General features: G+C 53.5%; 1 protein-coding gene across 3 annotated transcripts in view; it reads left to right on the forward strand.

The window, feature by feature from the left end:
• MAP4 (microtubule associated protein 4) overlaps positions 1-14,089 on the forward strand; it is a 316,185-nt gene extending 302,096 nt beyond the window's left edge. For 2 of the 3 annotated variants that reach the window (XM_019507997.1, XM_019507996.1), the window contains exons 11-16: positions 1,247-1,375; positions 3,252-3,344; positions 8,177-8,258; positions 10,233-10,345; positions 11,824-12,001; positions 12,132-12,226. In XM_019507997.1, coding sequence (XP_019363542.1) covers positions 1,247-1,375; positions 3,252-3,344; positions 8,177-8,258; positions 10,233-10,345; positions 11,824-12,001; positions 12,132-12,139 — 603 coding nt within the window. In that variant the 3' untranslated portion in view covers positions 12,140-12,226. The other variant, XM_019507995.1, reaches the window with a different exon arrangement.
• The last annotated feature ends 2,440 nt before the right edge of the window (positions 14,090-16,529 follow it).

Here is a 16,529-nt window from a genome sequence, read left to right on the forward strand (position 1 = left end):
AACTTCCACCCTTGCATCTGAAAAGGATGACCAAATCTAGCCCTGGGAGGCTTTGGGATACAGAGGAAGGTAGGAACTCCCACCTGTAAAGCAAGTGGAGACCAGATTGAGAGCTTGGGAGGTTCTTCATACTCTGCTCAGCAGGCACTCAGAGGTTCACTTCCTTGCTACTTGTTTAAAAAAATAAGAATAAAGGGAAAAGACCTGTTTTAGCATTTGGGAGGCCTGCCAGGCTTTCTGCCAAGACCTTGGGGCACTAAGGAACATTGCTTGTGCTGTCTCACTTATTTTATCAGATCGTTTCCACTGCATGACAGCAGCAAAGCTGTGATGAACTGTTCAGTTAGAGAATCGTTTTGCTGCTTGCAGGACTTTTAAAATTATGATCTGCTTTCATGACACATGCAAAGTATAAGATCATGGCAGACGCATTGCCTGTCTTTATTACTTTTTTATCAATTAGCTTAGAGTGCAGGATGGCTGCTGGTCTTAAATTTGGCCTCACATTCTCACCTTTTTGTGATGAACCCTAGTGCAAGTCAGCAGCGAATGGGATCTCCGAGGTTGCAACTAGAGTTTTCCAAAACTGCAGATCATCGTGTCGAACTAACTTTTTGCTTTAGCCTAGCCTAAATTAACTAACTCTAAACCTGTAGGATGAGTCGAGTCAGTCTGTCACCCGAGTCAGATCAGTATGTGGGGGAAATAAGCAGCCAAGAATGAGGTAGGCACATGTGGAGAGATGCGAAGGCATCTCCAGGTAGCCCAGTTGAGCTTAAAACCTGTAGCCCAGTCCAGTCAGCAGGGCAGGGTTGAACACAACTGTTTAGTTTAGACGCTACATATCATTCTTCCAAAGACTATCAAGCAGTCGTATCCATTTCCCCACCTTCCTGTGAGGAAGTGCTGCAATGCTGATGTTTGATGGGATCTTTCGAGATTCGATCCTGTTGGAGGAGTGGAGAAGTTGCTGCAAATAATGCCATTCACATCTCAAGTGCCTGGTTCCTCGAGTGCCTGTGCCTGAGAGAGACGCAGCCTCTCCATGGTTTCTGTTGTAGCAGTCCTACACCCAAGAGACCACCTGACCTCCTAGTTCTCAGATTCGTACAAAAGTCTTGTGCGACTGGTCCAGTCCACTACCTTTCTAGTGGCGGGTTTTATATTCCATTGTTTCCTTCCAACATTTACTTTGATTTTTTTTTTTTTCCCTGGTTAAATTCATCATCCATTTGTCTCCATCTAGGGGAAAGTAGAGAAAAAACCTGAATCAGCCGGTGCCGCACGAAAGCCTGAGTCCAATGCAGTCTCTAAAATGGCTACTACTAAAACAGCCGTCACAAAAGAGAGTGCACAAAAACAGCCCAATGGGAAAGTGAGTTGGATTTCAGACTTTTACCTGTGGAAGGCGAAAGGAAAACTTTCTATTTCGAGTCACTTTCCCTTCTCCTGAACTCTTGCCTTTCTCTCGTCAGTATTGCTGTTCCTCCACACACACCTTTTTCCACTTCCTTCCTGTAAATCCCATGACACTGTTAATGGAGTCTGTGTAGAAGTATCCTTGGTGGTGACTTCCACATGTAGTCTCTTTTTTTTCTTTTCCAAAGCCTCTTGGAGGAAGGCCCTCTATATTTGCCTTGGGCAAAGCAAAGCATTGAGGTAGCCTGAAGAGAAGCTGCCCTTCTTCATGGGCTAGGGAGATGGATCAATAGTTCCTGCACTTTTAACCAACCCCCCCCCCCCAAATCATCGAGAATTTGACCCAAATCCTCCCTATGACTGTCCAGACAGCATGGCATCAGTAGTCTTCTCTGACATTTTGCAGCCAGGGCTCACCATGGCTTTGACTTCTTACCTGGAAGTCTGATGCACAATCTCATGTCAGCATCTGAGCTATGGGAGAAGAGTAGAGAAGAGGTGGGGTGACTGATAAGCCATTAACTTGTGATCTTGTGCCATCTTCTTGGGTACCATCGGGGAGTGGGGGCTTATAAATATGTAGAACAGCATTGGTCTGGCTGTTAATGGGTAAGTGTGAGCAAATGATACATTCCCACAGCTGGGTAATATCAGGGGCCCTGTTGCAATGAATCCAATCTGCCTAGGTTGGCTGAGTGTCCTGTGAAAAACCCTCTAAGGTGGAAGTGGGTGTTGGGGGTGATTCTAGCTACGCGATAACTCGAAAGCATACAAGAAAAGGGCTCCAGTGTGACACTTCCACCTGGTCTATAGTCTGTGACTTGTACCGTGTTTCAGAAGATTTTCTCTAGTAAGTAACTTGTAGGACTGACCTTGGGCACTTGGTTTTCAAACTGCTTCATGTCACAGAATCCTTTCATATCGCTTCTCCTGGCCCTGGCTCTCGAGTCATCTGAGCTGACTTGGAGCCAGGTCGGGTGATGGTAGTATACCACCTCTCGGCCCGCTTGACCATAATCGCCAGTCTCTTTTCATGGACCTCCAGGGTTTCATGGAGCGCAGTTTGGAAACCACTGTCCGAACTGATTGCAGCTGAGCCGTTGCTTTCTCTCAGCCTCAATTCTGGAAGTTCAAGTCAGGTCTTTTAACATAATCCTTGTGTGTCGTGGGCTCTGGAACCATTTCAGCTTGTTAGAAAAGAAGCAATGAGTCTATCCAGCTGGCACCAGACCTCCTGCCATCCAAGTTAAATTGGTGGTTTTGACAACTTTCCATTCTTCCAAGGTTAGGCTCTAATGCTGAGGTTTTGAACCCCATCACCCAGGATCTGAGCCAATCCCAGGTAAACTGGAATGGTTTAAAAGTGCAGAGACTAACCAGGTAGAAGTGGCAACTCCAGAGTATTGCATCTGCAGGGAATGAAGGCAGCTCTCCCTGCTTGAACGTATGGCTGAGGACGCCCTTGTCAGAGAGAGTAGGTTGTTCTAGAGCTTTATATGGGGAGCTGCCAGGGCGCGCACAAATGGCCTCTTGGTAGCTAGGCACTCGTGAAATGCTCATCTGTGCAGTGTGTAGGGCAGAGTTTTCCTCTGCACTAGTGCTTTAAGCTGTGTTGTCACTACCACCGTCTGTTCAGTCACTCTGCCTCATTTGTTTGCTTGTTGCTGTCTCACTCTCCTCTTCCGAGCTCTTTCGCACCTAATACTGAAGTTGGGTTTAAGTTTAACATGGCTCCTTGTCTACCCACCGTGTCCATCCCGCTCCAGCCTGTCTCGTGACGATTCTAACCAGCCCTTACCCCATGTCATTTTTTCCGTTCTGTAATGTTCTAGGTCCAGATAGTCTCCAAAAAAGCGAACTACAGCCATGTCCAGTCCAAGTGTGGTTCCAAGGACAATATTAAGCATGTCCCTGGAGGTGGGAATGTAAGTATGGGCTCTGGACACACTGTCTTTCTACTAACTTCCTTTTCATGTACTGCTTTCTATATGTGGTTTCCTGAGATTAATTCTGCTCTGTTCATCTGCCTGAAACAAAATAAACACCTCCGGCTAGGCGTGTAGGTAGGAGGCTTCCAAGATGCAATAGGTTAAATGTTAGGAGCACATTCATGATGTTTTCATGACATTGCAAATATACTTGCTCCACTTTGCAGCCCTCTAAAGCAATCCTGTATCAAAAGGAGAGACGCTCTCTACCGTGCTGCTTGGGTGTTGCCAATTGAGATCCGCGGTTAGTTAGTTAAATTGGTGGTTTTGACAGCTTTTCGTTCATCCAAAGTTAGGCTCTAAGGCTGAGAGGTTTTGAACTCCATTACCCAGGATTTGAGCCAATCCCAGGCAAACTGGAATGGTTTAAAAGTGCTGAGACTAACCAGTTAGAAGCGGCAACTCCAGAGTATTGCATCTGCAGGGAATGAAGGCAGTTAGGGGAAAAAACCTGCTAACTTTCCAGACAGTTTCTTTCGACATGGGGAGCTGATAAGATGCTGTGAACATAATCAGTATATGACAGTGTTGTTGCCTAGTGCCCAGAGCTGAGTGGGTTTGGGTAACTCTGAATGCTCATCCAGATGATGTGAAGTGCTAGTCTCGGCTTTAAAGTGATCCTGTATTGACCTGTCAGGGCAGCTTTTCCCACTGAGCACAGCCTGCATTACCTTAAGTCAATGCCAGAGCTGATTTGCTTAGTGGTTGGTGATATTTTTTTAGGACTGCATGTTCTGGATGTTTCAAGATAGGCAGCATAGTAATGATAGCAAGCAACCTTCACTACTGCTTAAGTGTAGAAGTCTTGCATCTTCCAAAATTTCACCGTCTCCGTGCCCCATTCTGACGGCTGTTGTCCCTGCCATACAAAATCCTGCTCCCCTGGTGAGTGGGGTTGTTGCCTGGGATGGTGACCTGCCTTTCTCTCTTCCAATCCACCAGCTAGAGACAAGACAGGATTTAAAAGTGCTGCCACAAAATGTCCTTTACAAAACCTGGGCAGATCCTTTTCTCACTACTTCCAGTGGAGGCAGCCTCCTCTTCTGCTCTGCAGATATCCCAGCTATGGGGAAATGCTCTCTGTGCTGAGTACCTTTTAGCAGCATTGCTTGCTCCTGTATCCATCCTAAGTGCTTGCCACCCATTCAGTTTGGAGGCTCTAGATGCCCCCTAGGACTTGGAGCATGGTGGACTGTGTGAGCGCCTTCCCTGAAAAGCATGCTTTTGTGTCTCATTCTGCATTTTTTTCTCTTGGCAACACATTTTTCCACCAGATGTTGCAAAAGAATCCTTCATGATAGTTTTTATTAGTAAATCTATCAAACCAAAGCCTTATTAATCCTCTCCAGAGGGTGGTCAGAGCTTGTCTCCCAGAGTACAGCTAGGAGGAGCAAGGCTGTAATTTCTATCTTTCTGGCCTTCTGTTCTAGTGAGGGGTCGTGGGTGCTCAGACTTGCATTTATGCAATTAATTTGCTACTATTTGGCAGCAGTAATGTGAGCCATTCGTACCCTCCACTGCGTCTTCATGTTCTTGCAGTTGGAGCGTGTCTGCAGTGCAGCTCAGTCGGGAAGGCCGGGGAGGGCATGTTAGACGAGCACACCCCCTGGGTGGGGAGTGCACGTGCTGTATGGCTCTCTAGCTTTGGCATGTTCCTGTTTCTTACCATAGATTGTCTCCCTGGGCCTTGGACAGACTGTACCTATCATCTGGATTTACAGCCCAAAATAAACCAAATGGTTGCAGGGCAGCTGCCTTTATCAAAGCGTTCGTGCACGCATGTAGAGGGGCTTTCTCTGGGAACTGCTGCTGTTCCATCACTGGCATCTTTATAGTAGGGTCTTGCACATATGTTTTCTTTCTTGGCTGTCAGCAGAAGTGGTACAGGGTAAATCTTTAGTTTGTGGCCTGTGTTTTTCTTCTTTTAAAACTTTTCCAAAGTCTCCAAATCTTCCCCTCTTGCAGAGAAGAGGGGTGCTTCCATTTTCACACGTGGTTTTCCCTCTTTCCTTCTGTCCGCACTTCTTCCTGTACGTACACCAGCTAAGCCGCTTGCTCTGAGAACAGAGTAAAATGCGTATCTGCTTTTAGGTTGCAGATGCCCAAAAGCTAACGGCAGTATTCCCAGGTGTCTGTCATCTCTAAACACAGCCCGGGCAATGGCAGTGCAAGTGGAAGAGCCCCGGGGGGCCTAGCTGGCTGCCCCTGATAGCGTTTCCTTTTATCCGTCACGCTGCTGCTGCTTGGCACTAACATAGGTGTCTGCTTCCAAGACGGTTCTTGTCCAGCTCATTTAGTTCTGCTCAAGGCAGCTCCACCTTGAAATCCTTGAGCCCGAAAGTGGATCAGCCGTGCTGAAGTCATGAACTCCTCAAACGTGCGTCTCCCCAGTAGCGACTATGGGGAATTCCTTGGACCAGTCATTAGCAATGATCAAGGTTAAGGCTTGAAACAAATGGTTGGGCCGTGGTAGAAATGGCTGGAACTTCCTAGTCCATTAATTCCTATGGTGTTCTGGGAAAAATGTTGCAAGAGCTACATCTGATCTGCCTTTTCTGCACAGAGGGGCTGATTGTATGTGCGGATACCCAAGAAGCTGGGGTCAGGGGGTTGTAGGTGGTGCTGCTGCTTTCACGTTATGTCTGGTACGAACACTTTAAAGTAGCAGTGTCAAATGCTCCTGTGGATCTGGACCACAGGGTGAGCAGTGGCTGTGGGCATTAACATGGCTATTGCTTGCCCTCTGCTGCTGCCCAGCGCCAAGGGGCTGTGTGCTCTGAATATGAGCAGTGGGCCTTGCTCCTGCTTACCCCTACCCGAATTCTTGGCCCCTTCATGAACCTCACAGGCCCTACAACACAGCTCTGTGGGCTGCAAAGTTTGACACTTCTGCTTTAAAGGCTGCAGTGTTATATTCCACCTGGGAAGAGAACTTATTATTATGCTTTTAAAAAATAAGGGGAAAATGCTACAGTGAAGCAGTAGAAAAGGCCTCACTTCCAAGCAGACGTTAATCCTGGAGCAGAACATTTGGCTGCTGTGTATGCGCATCCTCCTGCACGCTCAGTCTGCGTGCGGTGGTTTGGGGCTCATCTGAGACCACGCAGGGTCTCCGTGTTGTGGCTGTGCACTCTGTCTGGAAGGGGAGAGGGGCAGAGAGGTGAACAACCAACAGAAATAATAAAGGACCAGACTTCCTACCCTGAGCCCCTGAATTCAGGCAGCAAAGTCAGCATTTAACTTGGAGCCGCTGGGTCAAAAGACCTGACCCTCCGAGGGGGAAGTTTTGTTCCAGGTAGCAGTGAGTTTTATGAAACTAGCTTTGGGAAACATGAGAAGCTTTCAGGCAACAGCTGCTGAGGGACTTCGGTGAAGGGCTTACTCGTGTGTCTGGACACATGAGTAGGCAGGTAAGGGACGGGAAGATGTGATGGGACTTCTGTGATGGTAATAGTGACAGTGAGCAGCACCACCTAAAGGCACTAGAGTGGCTTCAGCAAAATCAAGTTAGTCTGAATCCAGTCCTAAGCAAACAAATGTTCAAGCTTTGGTAACTTTGGAAGTCTCTGAGAAGAGCCAAGACCCAGTGGATCACCTCCGAGTTAGCATCTAACCTCTATGAAGGAGCCCAGCTCTCCATTTCAGGGGTAGATCGGCATGAGAACGGGGTCCACGTAGCAGCAGCCTGTGCTATTTCTGCCTGGCCTGTAACTACTGTATGAGTAAAAGAGCAAGACTAGAAGCATTTTGTGTCCAGCTGCAGCGGGCGCCTGGATTCGGGGGCAAGCAGAACGCAGCTGCCGAAGGTGGAGTTGAGCCTGGGTGTCAGGACTCAAACCCTTCCCCATGAGGAGGCAGCCATGAAATCCTCTTCAGGATTGCCTGTGAGGCCTTGACCGAAAAGGCGTCTTCCCCCTTGTTCTGTTGCGGTGCTGCAGGGTGGGTTATTGGCTCGTTACTGACTCAGGATCGTTTACTAAACTACTAACATCACTACTTGCATTGCTCCTTTTTTTTCTTGGAGGTTCCCAGCCAGCTGTGGACCCAGGCGCAGATATGTCCTGGGGTACGGCCAGGAAACAATGGGGGAAAAGTGTGGCTGAAGTGAATAAAATGCAGTGGGGAAAGACAAGGGGTTTCGGAGCAGATTTCCAAGAACCCGAAGCAAGACCTGGTTATAAGAGTAGCAAGACCTGTCCGTGGGCACAGCGATTGCTCACTCTCCCCGTTCTTAGCTGATGTACAAACCTATACCGGATGCCTATAAACAGCCATTGGACATTTGAGATGAGGTCTGTTGACACCTTGGTTTGTTGGCTGATAACGCAGTAAAGAAAAAGCTATGAACTTGACACTCCACAGGGAGTTGGGGCAGTGCTGCTGATTTTTTTTTTTTTCCTTGACGCTGGGCTGGAGGCCTTAAATCTTCAGAGCCTGGGTTGGTGCTGGGGAGAGACAGTGTGGGGCATTTGTACTTGCATGGATGTGCGCTCTGCTCCGTGACTCCTGTCCGGCCACTGTCCACCTATCAGCTTTCCTTGACTTGCATCTGTCTGCACACATCTTACCCTCTGCTGACTGGGCCGGGGCTTTTGGTAGTGGTGGTAAATATTTGCCTTTTTAAGATCTGCTGAGCCAGTGAGTTCACAGGAAAAGGTGTTCGAGTGGCAAGGGGGCAGAAGAAGGTTAATTGAGTACGACTGACCGCGGTTCCTGGCTCCACAAGAAACAGTTTCTGTGCACTGCATTGTTCTCCCTCGTCTCTGTAGGTGCAGATCCAGACCAAGAAAGTTGACCTTTCCAAAGTGTCTTCCAAGTGTGGCTCCAAAACGACTATCAAGCACAAGCCAGGTGAGTCTCCTGGCACGTCCTCTGTACGCTCTGCCAGGCTGTGAATATTGCGTGTCGTTGCGACACAGCTCTGGTTTGCAAAGGGACTAGTGAGGCAGATGGATGGTTGTCAAGTGGATGCCTAGTTACTTACGGATGCAGTGTAACATGGGTAGAGAAGGGGCTGGGAATCGGAAAGCCTGGCCTTAGACTTTGGCTGGTGGCAGGAACTCGGTGTTTAACTTCAGGCAAGCTGCTTAGCTCTCGGCCTTAATTGCTCCCACTTCACAAAGTTGATCTGAAGGCTTAATTCATGTTTGTCTCCTGCCTTGAGCTCCTCTCGGAGAAGGCACTGTTGAGGGGTGAAGTCACTTCCCTCCAGTTCTCCAGAGCACCGTTTGTACTGCGACTCTGTATGTATCATGACCTGTCTCTGGAGTATCCTGGGGCTGTCCGCACCGTGGATGTGTTGGATGGGAACGCAGCAGTCATGCTGCACCAGTTCCTGCATGTCCGAGGTTTCTTTTGGGCTCCTAACCCAGCACTGAGCAGACCTGGTTATGTGGGTTCAGTGTAGCTCTAATGCAGGGTGTAACAGCTAGTGGCCAGTTACCTAAATTGCTTGTTTTTACAAGGGAGGTAAGACAACCAAGACCCTATGGTCAGGCCCGAGATGGTTGCTAGCTTTGCTAACAGGGCAGTTGTGTGCACCCAGGAGACCCCACTAAGGAAGTGTGCCTGCTTGAACATGAGTTTGCCTGTGCCTTTGTTCCCAAGAAGTCCCTATGCCCAGCCTGGAGCCAGTTTTGTGCACAGCATCACAGTTCAGTGCATCCAAAACTGCCTCCCTCTTTGAGAACACAGTGCCACAAACATGACCCCTGTCTGGGCAGCCCGCGGCAGTCACAAGTCGGACCCAACAATAACTGCTCTTGTCAGGGCTGATTAAAACGCAGTGCCCCTGCCAGACTTGTCTGCTGCATTGGATATCGAATGGAGTCTGCCGGGCCAGAAGGATGCTGCCGGTCTGTCTGTGGAAAGCTGGGGCATTTCTTTAAAGCAGCAGCAGGCTGGAATGGCTGAGCTCGGGGCCTGTGCGGCACGGGAGAGCCCCTAGCTGCAGCCCCCGTTGCCCACCGTGGCTGAAGCCCCAGCTCTGTGGCCCAGATCCAGCCTGTGGGCCACAGGCTGCTGACCGAGTTCAGTCAGCGCTTGGCAGAAACACCAGGTCGCTCTTGTGGCCACCTCCTGCTGCTCCAGCAGAGATCAGGGCACCCAGCCCCGGGACTGAAGGGGCTTCCCCTCCGTACCAGCTACGCCATGGGGTCACGGCGTGGATTGCACTGCAGGCACTGGGGCTGGCCGAATGGGACACGTGTCTTTCTCCCCCCCGGCAGTGGTGGTCTGTGAAGGCAGCTGGCAGAGGAGGAAAGGGAAGGGGCGTGCAGTTCAGCACAGGCACCCCAAAGGCCAGGCTTCAAGTCATTTTTAGACCCCCACAGAAGAGAGTTGAGGTTGCAGAGACTTGGTCACGGGGCACAGAGGCAGTGCAAGAAGACAGCTGGGGTAGCAGCCCGCCATGTCTCGACCTTTCAGCCCCTTTGAAGGAGTGTGTTTGGGGTGAGGATTGCAGGTGGTGGTGATTGCAGGTTTTTCGTGTGCTGCTTCGATGCACTCCTCCTGACCCTTTTCTTTCTCTGAGCCAGTTTTTTCTCTAAGGTCTGATTCTGGAAGTCATGTTTGGTTCCACCATGGCTTTGTCTGCACAGAGGGAGGCCTCCAGGTTTCTGTCTTGGCAGGGATCAGAGTTGAGCCTGGGCTGGAGTTGGTTAAAGGCTGAGGCACGGCCGTTGTTTCCCTGGCCTCCAGAGGAACCCATGGGCTGACTGGTGATGGGGCAAGGGGGACCGGGGCAGGCCTGGCTCAACTTAATGTGCTCTGAGCACCCGCAGCTCTGAAGCCAGCAGATGTTTGAGTTTCCTGCTCTTGCTGCAGGGGGAGGAGACATCAAGATCGAGAACCAGAAGCTGAACTCCAAGGAGAAAGCGCAGGCGAAGGTGGGCTCCGTGGACAGTGTGGGGCAAACCCCCACTGAAGGCCCAGTGAAGGTGGGTGCCACGTGCTGACCCGCGGCCAGGCAGGCCTCAAGCTCCTTCCACCTCCTTGTCTCATTCCTTCCCATCACCCCCCTGAACGGGGCAGGAGCTGCAAGCCCAGGCTCCACTTGGAGCAGTCTGCTGCTGGACCCCCTCCAGGGCGTAGCCCACCCCTGACCCTAGTGATGCCAGCACTATGCAAAACCTTCTGCACTAGATCCGTAGTCAGGTCCAGGGTGGCACGAGCGCAAGGGAAACCTGCCTTCCAGCCCCGCCTCCCTCCATGGTGGCTTGAGTCCAGGCAGTGTGTGTGCATAACTGCCCATCTTCTCAGAGCCATTGCAGTTGATCAGCAGTACTCTTCCCCACACCAGGCTGCTGAGATGTATGTGTGCGGTGCTCTGACAGGGATTTCACAGCAGCTGGTAATCCTTCGCAGGAGCTGGCTGGCTCCGAGCCTTCCTCTGCACACGAGGAAGAGTAGGTCCCTGCTTTCCCATGGCTTGCTGCCCTTATTGTACACTTCTCTGCCATAGGGATGTGGCATCCCATGCCCCCAGCTCTGCTCTGGGAATCGCAGGGCAGCATGTTGGAGTTTCACTATAACGGGGAGACAGCTGCATGTGGGCATGAGTATGTCCTCTAAAATGTCCTTGTGTTAATAGTCAGCGCCTGGGCTGATGCAGCACCTATCGACCTGGTGCTGGAGATTTGCCTCTTCAATTCATCATCGGTGCCCATGGTTTGATTCAAAACGCTATTGCATCTGGAATCCTTTTGGTTCGGTTTTAGCTTCCGGGCAACGGGAGCTTGGCTGGCGAATGGCATTGAGCAGCTGCTAGGTTTGGGCAGAGGTAGGAGACACGTATTTGCAGTCCTGGGCTGGATGGACCAGTGCCACGTTGACAGCCTGAGCGCAGCATGCTGAGAGCTGCTCCTCTCCTCCTGAGCTCCTGCCCGTTGAGTCACCTGTGGCATTAGTGGTGGGTGCAGGTCGCACCCATGTCCGTCACGCCCAGCCCTGGCTGACTTGCCGTGGGATTCCCATGGGCAGCTAGCAGCTCTCCTGCTGACCCTGCCCACGGACTAGCCTAGCTCTATTGCAGGCATGCAGGCAGCACGGTTTCCAGTTGAGAAAGGTGCTGCTTTTGGTTGTGGCTGCTGTGGGAGCCCCCCGGATCTGGGTCGTCTTTCTTGGCCATGCAGGGACTTGTCCAGTCCCACACAGCTTCCATCAGCCAGTGCTACGGCCGTGTTTGTAAGAACTGAGTCTCAGGGAAGAAATCGTAGAGGAGCAGGGCTTGAAGGGACTTCCGTGGGTCATCTAGTCCAACCCCCAAGAAGAGGGGCAGAGGGCAGGGTGCCTCTGCTGCATTAACAGCCTTTCATGTTGGTGAGCACGGAGGGGATAGAGCCTGGCCTCCGTTCCACGCCACATCCGTCTCCCCCGACTCATCCTTGCCCTTCCCGATCCCCTTGTTTCGTTGTAGACCGAGGAGAGCAAAGAGGCAGCGCTGCCAGCTGCGGCCCCCCTGGACGGAGCAGCGGCTGTACCCCAGGCGGGCGGCAACACGCAGGAGAACGGAGTGGGGCCGGCTGTGCCCGCGGCCGCGGGCGGTGGTGACCAAAGGGACAGTCAGAGCTTCGACACTCAGATACAAGAAACAAGTAAGTGGCAGCGCCCCGTGGCCTGGCCGTGCCCAAGGACCCCGCTTGCCTCTGCTTGTTTGGAGCAATGTCTCTGCCGCTGCTGCCGCTGCCTCGTGTTTAATGGAGAAAATTGCCTTTTATTTTCCAGGCATCTAATGATGACATTCTGGTATCGTCTTCCGTCCCCTGTCCCTCCCCCTGCCTGTGTCTCCTCTGCTGTCCCCTCCCTCCCCCCCCTTGTGTCGCTGCAGATTGACCCCCACCAGCTGACGTTCCGTGAGAAGGCCACGGCTCGCACAGACCACGGAGCGGACACCGTCGTCGCCAACCCCCAACCCCCCCAGCAGCGCCGCCGCCTCGTCACCACTGCACCAGCCGGCTCCCCTTGCAGAAGACCTTTCTGCAGCGCTTTCTCAGCAAGGCTTGTGACTCCCCCAGTCTCCCCCCACCGCACCCCCAGGGGGACTCAGCTTGGCCCCCTTAACCCGGCGCCTGGCTCTAGAGGAGAAGGGCACCGCACGCGAGAAGGGCTACTTCCTTTCAGGGAGGCTGCCTCGGTTTCCATCGCCCTGACAGCTGCCCCCTGTCCCGCGCCACCCTCTCCTCTCTTCACCTGACGTCCTTGCACTGGGGCGGCTCTCAGGGCGAGCTCGAGGGTCAGGCTTCTGCCTTCAGGACAGGGGGCCGGGGATCTGTCAGCCGAAGGGGTGTTTAAGCCAGCCCTGGGTCGGGGGGCCATTGAGCCTTGCTCCGTCGCTGCCTGCGGGCCAAAGCCAGGCTGGAGTTAATGGGGAAAAGCTGTGACCTTCCTCTTTTTTCTTTTTTTTGTTGTTGTTATTTTTTTTGTCCCCCTTGCTGCTTGGGTTTCTGCTATTCCTATTGAATGACGGTATAGATCACACACACACACACGTACATACACATGCTAGGCTGTTGACTTTCACCTTTTACTCTTTTCGTGACAGTGTTGATGATTTCTCAAGCTGCTGACCCATGCTATGTCCCTTCCCTCCCGCTCTGATTCTGTCTCGCTCTCTTTCCCCTTCTTCCCCTAACCATAGGAGAGTAAAGACATTAACCGCTGCTGCAGTGCTGGCTTCTTACCGACATATCCAGCCTTTGTAACTGGGTTTCTTTTTTTCTTTATCGTTGAGATTTTTGTTCGTTTGTTTTTAATATTTTAAAGTAACGGAGCAAATTCATGGGAATAAGCCATGTCTGAAGGGAAGGGCATGAGAACGAGCTAGCGGGAAATCTCTTGCCGCAGCCGTTCCACCAGGCCCCACGCTGACTTTGCAGGGAGCCGGGGTGCAAGCACCTGGCGCACCCCCACGGGCTGTGTTGCCAGCTCCGGTGGGTGCTCCAGCACCTGCCCGTGCAGCAGCTCCCACGAGGTCAGCGAGGGGGAAGGCGGTTTATTTATGAACTCGGATAACCACCGCCCTGCTCGCTGGCCGGAGGCTGGTGGCTGGGAGAGACGCGAGGCTGCTTGCACAAGGGTGCTGCGGGGTAGCGCGGGCTACGTGTTGAGGCAAGGGAAAGGTTGGCAACGGTGGGCCGGGTGACCTGATCACCTGGCTGGGACGAGACCTGGCGGGAGAACGGAGGAGCCGCCTCCTGTCCAGAAGAGCAGAAAAGTGGGGAGCAGAAAGTCTGCAGAGGGCTGGGGGGCTGAGCCTTGTTGCGGCGCGGGTCGGCAGGCGGTGGGGCAACGGCCCTTGCTCTCGAGGGTTCTGGGTTGTGGGCCGAGCTCCTTGTTTTACGTTGCGAACGACACTAAAGAAACGAACTGTAAATAAGCCTCATGCGCTCAAGTCCAACTAACACAAAGCAGCAAGCAGATAACGAAACACTGGGATCAAAGGTAGCTGGAGGCAGACTTCCACCGGGGGCCGGCCTGGCTGGGCTGGGTGGGACTGGGGGTCCGCGAGGCAGTGGTGGCGGCATCCCCGCCTGGTGGGAATACTTGTTTGGGAAGCTGCCGCCGGCGCGACTGCCCAGAGCCTGTATTTACACACAAAGACTCTTATTGCACTTGTATTTTTATATTAAAGTTTGCATGATTTCTAATAAAACGGCATTAAAGTGTGCTAGTTGGCATCCAAATGGTCTGCTAGTTGCGTTAAGTGCTTTTTTCCTCTCAAGGCGAAATTCGATAAGCAATGCAGATTTGCACCTGACTGGGGCGGTTATATATACCCCAGCCCTCACACCGCTCCCCACTTCTCCCCCTCCCTTCATTGCACATCCACACTCATCCCAGGACCAGGGACAAGCACCCAAGCTGCTCACGTTCGCCGGGTGTGCTCGGCTGCGGTGTGGCTGCCTGCCTCTGTAGCCACTCCCTGGGGGGGCCATCAGAAAAGCACTAATACCCTCGTTCCCCCTCGCCCTGTCCGCTCTCCTTGCGCTTGCTCTGCGGGTGTGCCAGCCAGGCTGCAGGTGGAGGCAGCAAGGGCAGCGCCATGTCTCTCGCACCCAAGCAGCTGCTCCCCAGCCCTCCGTGGTGGGAGGCCACAGAGCGGCTGCACTTGCTGTCCCTCTCCCTCAGTCCGGCGAGCAGCCCTCGATGTCCAGCATGGCCCCGGGTGGGAGAGCGGCGCTGTGTTGCGATGCCCAGGCACCGCCACAGCCCCTCTCCCTCCGAAGCTGCTGGCTCTTGCCATCCCTCGCCCCTGCATGTGGCCTGCGGGTGTATATATCACTGCCCTTCTTTGAGGCTTCCTTCTTTCTCAGTTACTAAATTTTAAACACCGGCTGGTCCTTCAAAACCTGCCGATGCCAACACTTTTACTGCAGGGAAGGTGGTAGAGGGGGGCTGGAGGTCCCGGCGTCGGCTTTGCTTCCCAAAGCAATAACGGGGTCTGCTCTGAGACGGGCAGCTTGACGGGGGACAAGGGTGGGCACGCGTCACTTGGACCAGGCCTCCCCGTGGGCCGCGGCACCGAGACGCCTGCGCCGGGTGATGCTCCAGGGGCAGCTCTGATGCAGGGCCCAGCTGGGCAGGTTGGGCCCGAGCGCAGCAAAGGGAAGCAGGATGCTGACAGGCTGTGGTGGCGTTTTGTTCAGAGCATGGGGCAGGGCAGGGCAGGGCAGGGCCCCCTCGGTTCTTCCTGGATGGGGTGGGGAAGGCTTGTGCTGAGGGCAGGTGGAAACGTTGCACTTCAGTTTTTATGGCTGCAGAAATGCCCTTGTTTTTTGCAAAGGATGGTGCATTTCTCCCCCCAGGATGTGACCCGGCGAATTTGCAGGGTGTGGGTCTAGGAGAAGAGCCCAGGCCACGGTGCAGAGTCCAGTCTTACAGTCCCAGCCCCAGACAGCGACCTCCACTTCTGTGCCTGCGTGTGGCTGAGTCGAGCTAGGCCTGGATGCCGGGGCAGGGCGGAGGTTGGGAGGCTTTCTGTTTTAACCATCTCTTGTGTTTGTTTTAAAGAAAGAGCTGGACCTGCTGCTCACCCGGGAACGGGGCAAAGGCTGCGGTGGACGTGACTTGCTTCCGCGCGAAGGGATGGGAGCGAAAGCGGAGTTAGGCAGAGACCATAACAGCGAGGGGGCAGCAGGCATCGGGGCCGTTTCAGTCATTAGAATATCGACCCTGAGCGCCCGGGTCACCTCCCTGCTCCCCGCGCCCTTCGCTGCCAAGGGCAGGGGTAGCAGGGTCACCACGGCTCCTGGCTGGGGTGGAGGCCTTCTCCAGCTGCCTCCTTGTCCGTGCGGGGGAACGGTCCACATGCAGGGCTCCCAGTGCCCTGGCGTCCCAGGTGAATTGGGCTAGGCTGGCAGGACAGAGTACTGGGGACGCTTGGGGTGGTCCGAGGACGGGGTCACATTCCCTGTGCAGCTTGGGTTAGGTGTGTGTGTGCAAGTTCCCGGCCCGAGATTCCTCTCGCAAACCCCAGCACTCCCTGCGGGCTGCTTGGTGCGGGGTCTCTGGTATCAGCGCAGCGCAGGCAGCAAGGTGGCTGTTCGGTGAGGGAGCACAGGGACCTGGTTGGAAGGCAGGTGTGGGTTGCAAGAAGCATGTCCCATAGGGATGTCCGGGCCACAGTAGACTTGACTCCTGCTGGCTGGGGCGTAGTCACCCCCCAAAGCGCCCATCGGAGCAGGAACGTGACGGCCTTCGCGCCAGCAAGGAGCAGCTCCATTGTGGCCGTGTGACAGCGTTCCTGCGGGCAGTGCCGGGCGCAGCGTGGAGGGGTCTGTGGTTGACTGAAGCAGTACGTGGCAAGGACAGGCAGTGGTGTGGATGGTGTTGGGGCATGGCACGCAGCGGTGCGTGTTGAGCATGGGCGCGCTAGCTGGAAACGCGGTGTTAGCGGGAGCAGAGGGCTTCTCGGTGCCGGTGGCAGCTTGGTGGACTCGCTGTGCATGCCAGGACCCTGCATCCTCTTGTAGATCAGGGACATCAGCAGCACTCGGGGCGGCTTCTTTCCTTGCCAAGGACACTTGAATACGCGGGTTCCCAGACTCATGGCCACAGGGCAGGAGCCTGGGACTGGCAGCTGGTGCTGCAGGGCTCTGGGTCTGCCCTCCAGGTGCCACGGCC

This window comes from Gavialis gangeticus, unplaced genomic scaffold (assembly GCF_001723915.1).
Source record: "Gavialis gangeticus isolate Ggan-Ray unplaced genomic scaffold, GavGan_comp1, whole genome shotgun sequence".
In the NCBI taxonomy this organism is placed as follows: Eukaryota; Metazoa; Chordata; order Crocodylia; family Gavialidae; genus Gavialis; species Gavialis gangeticus.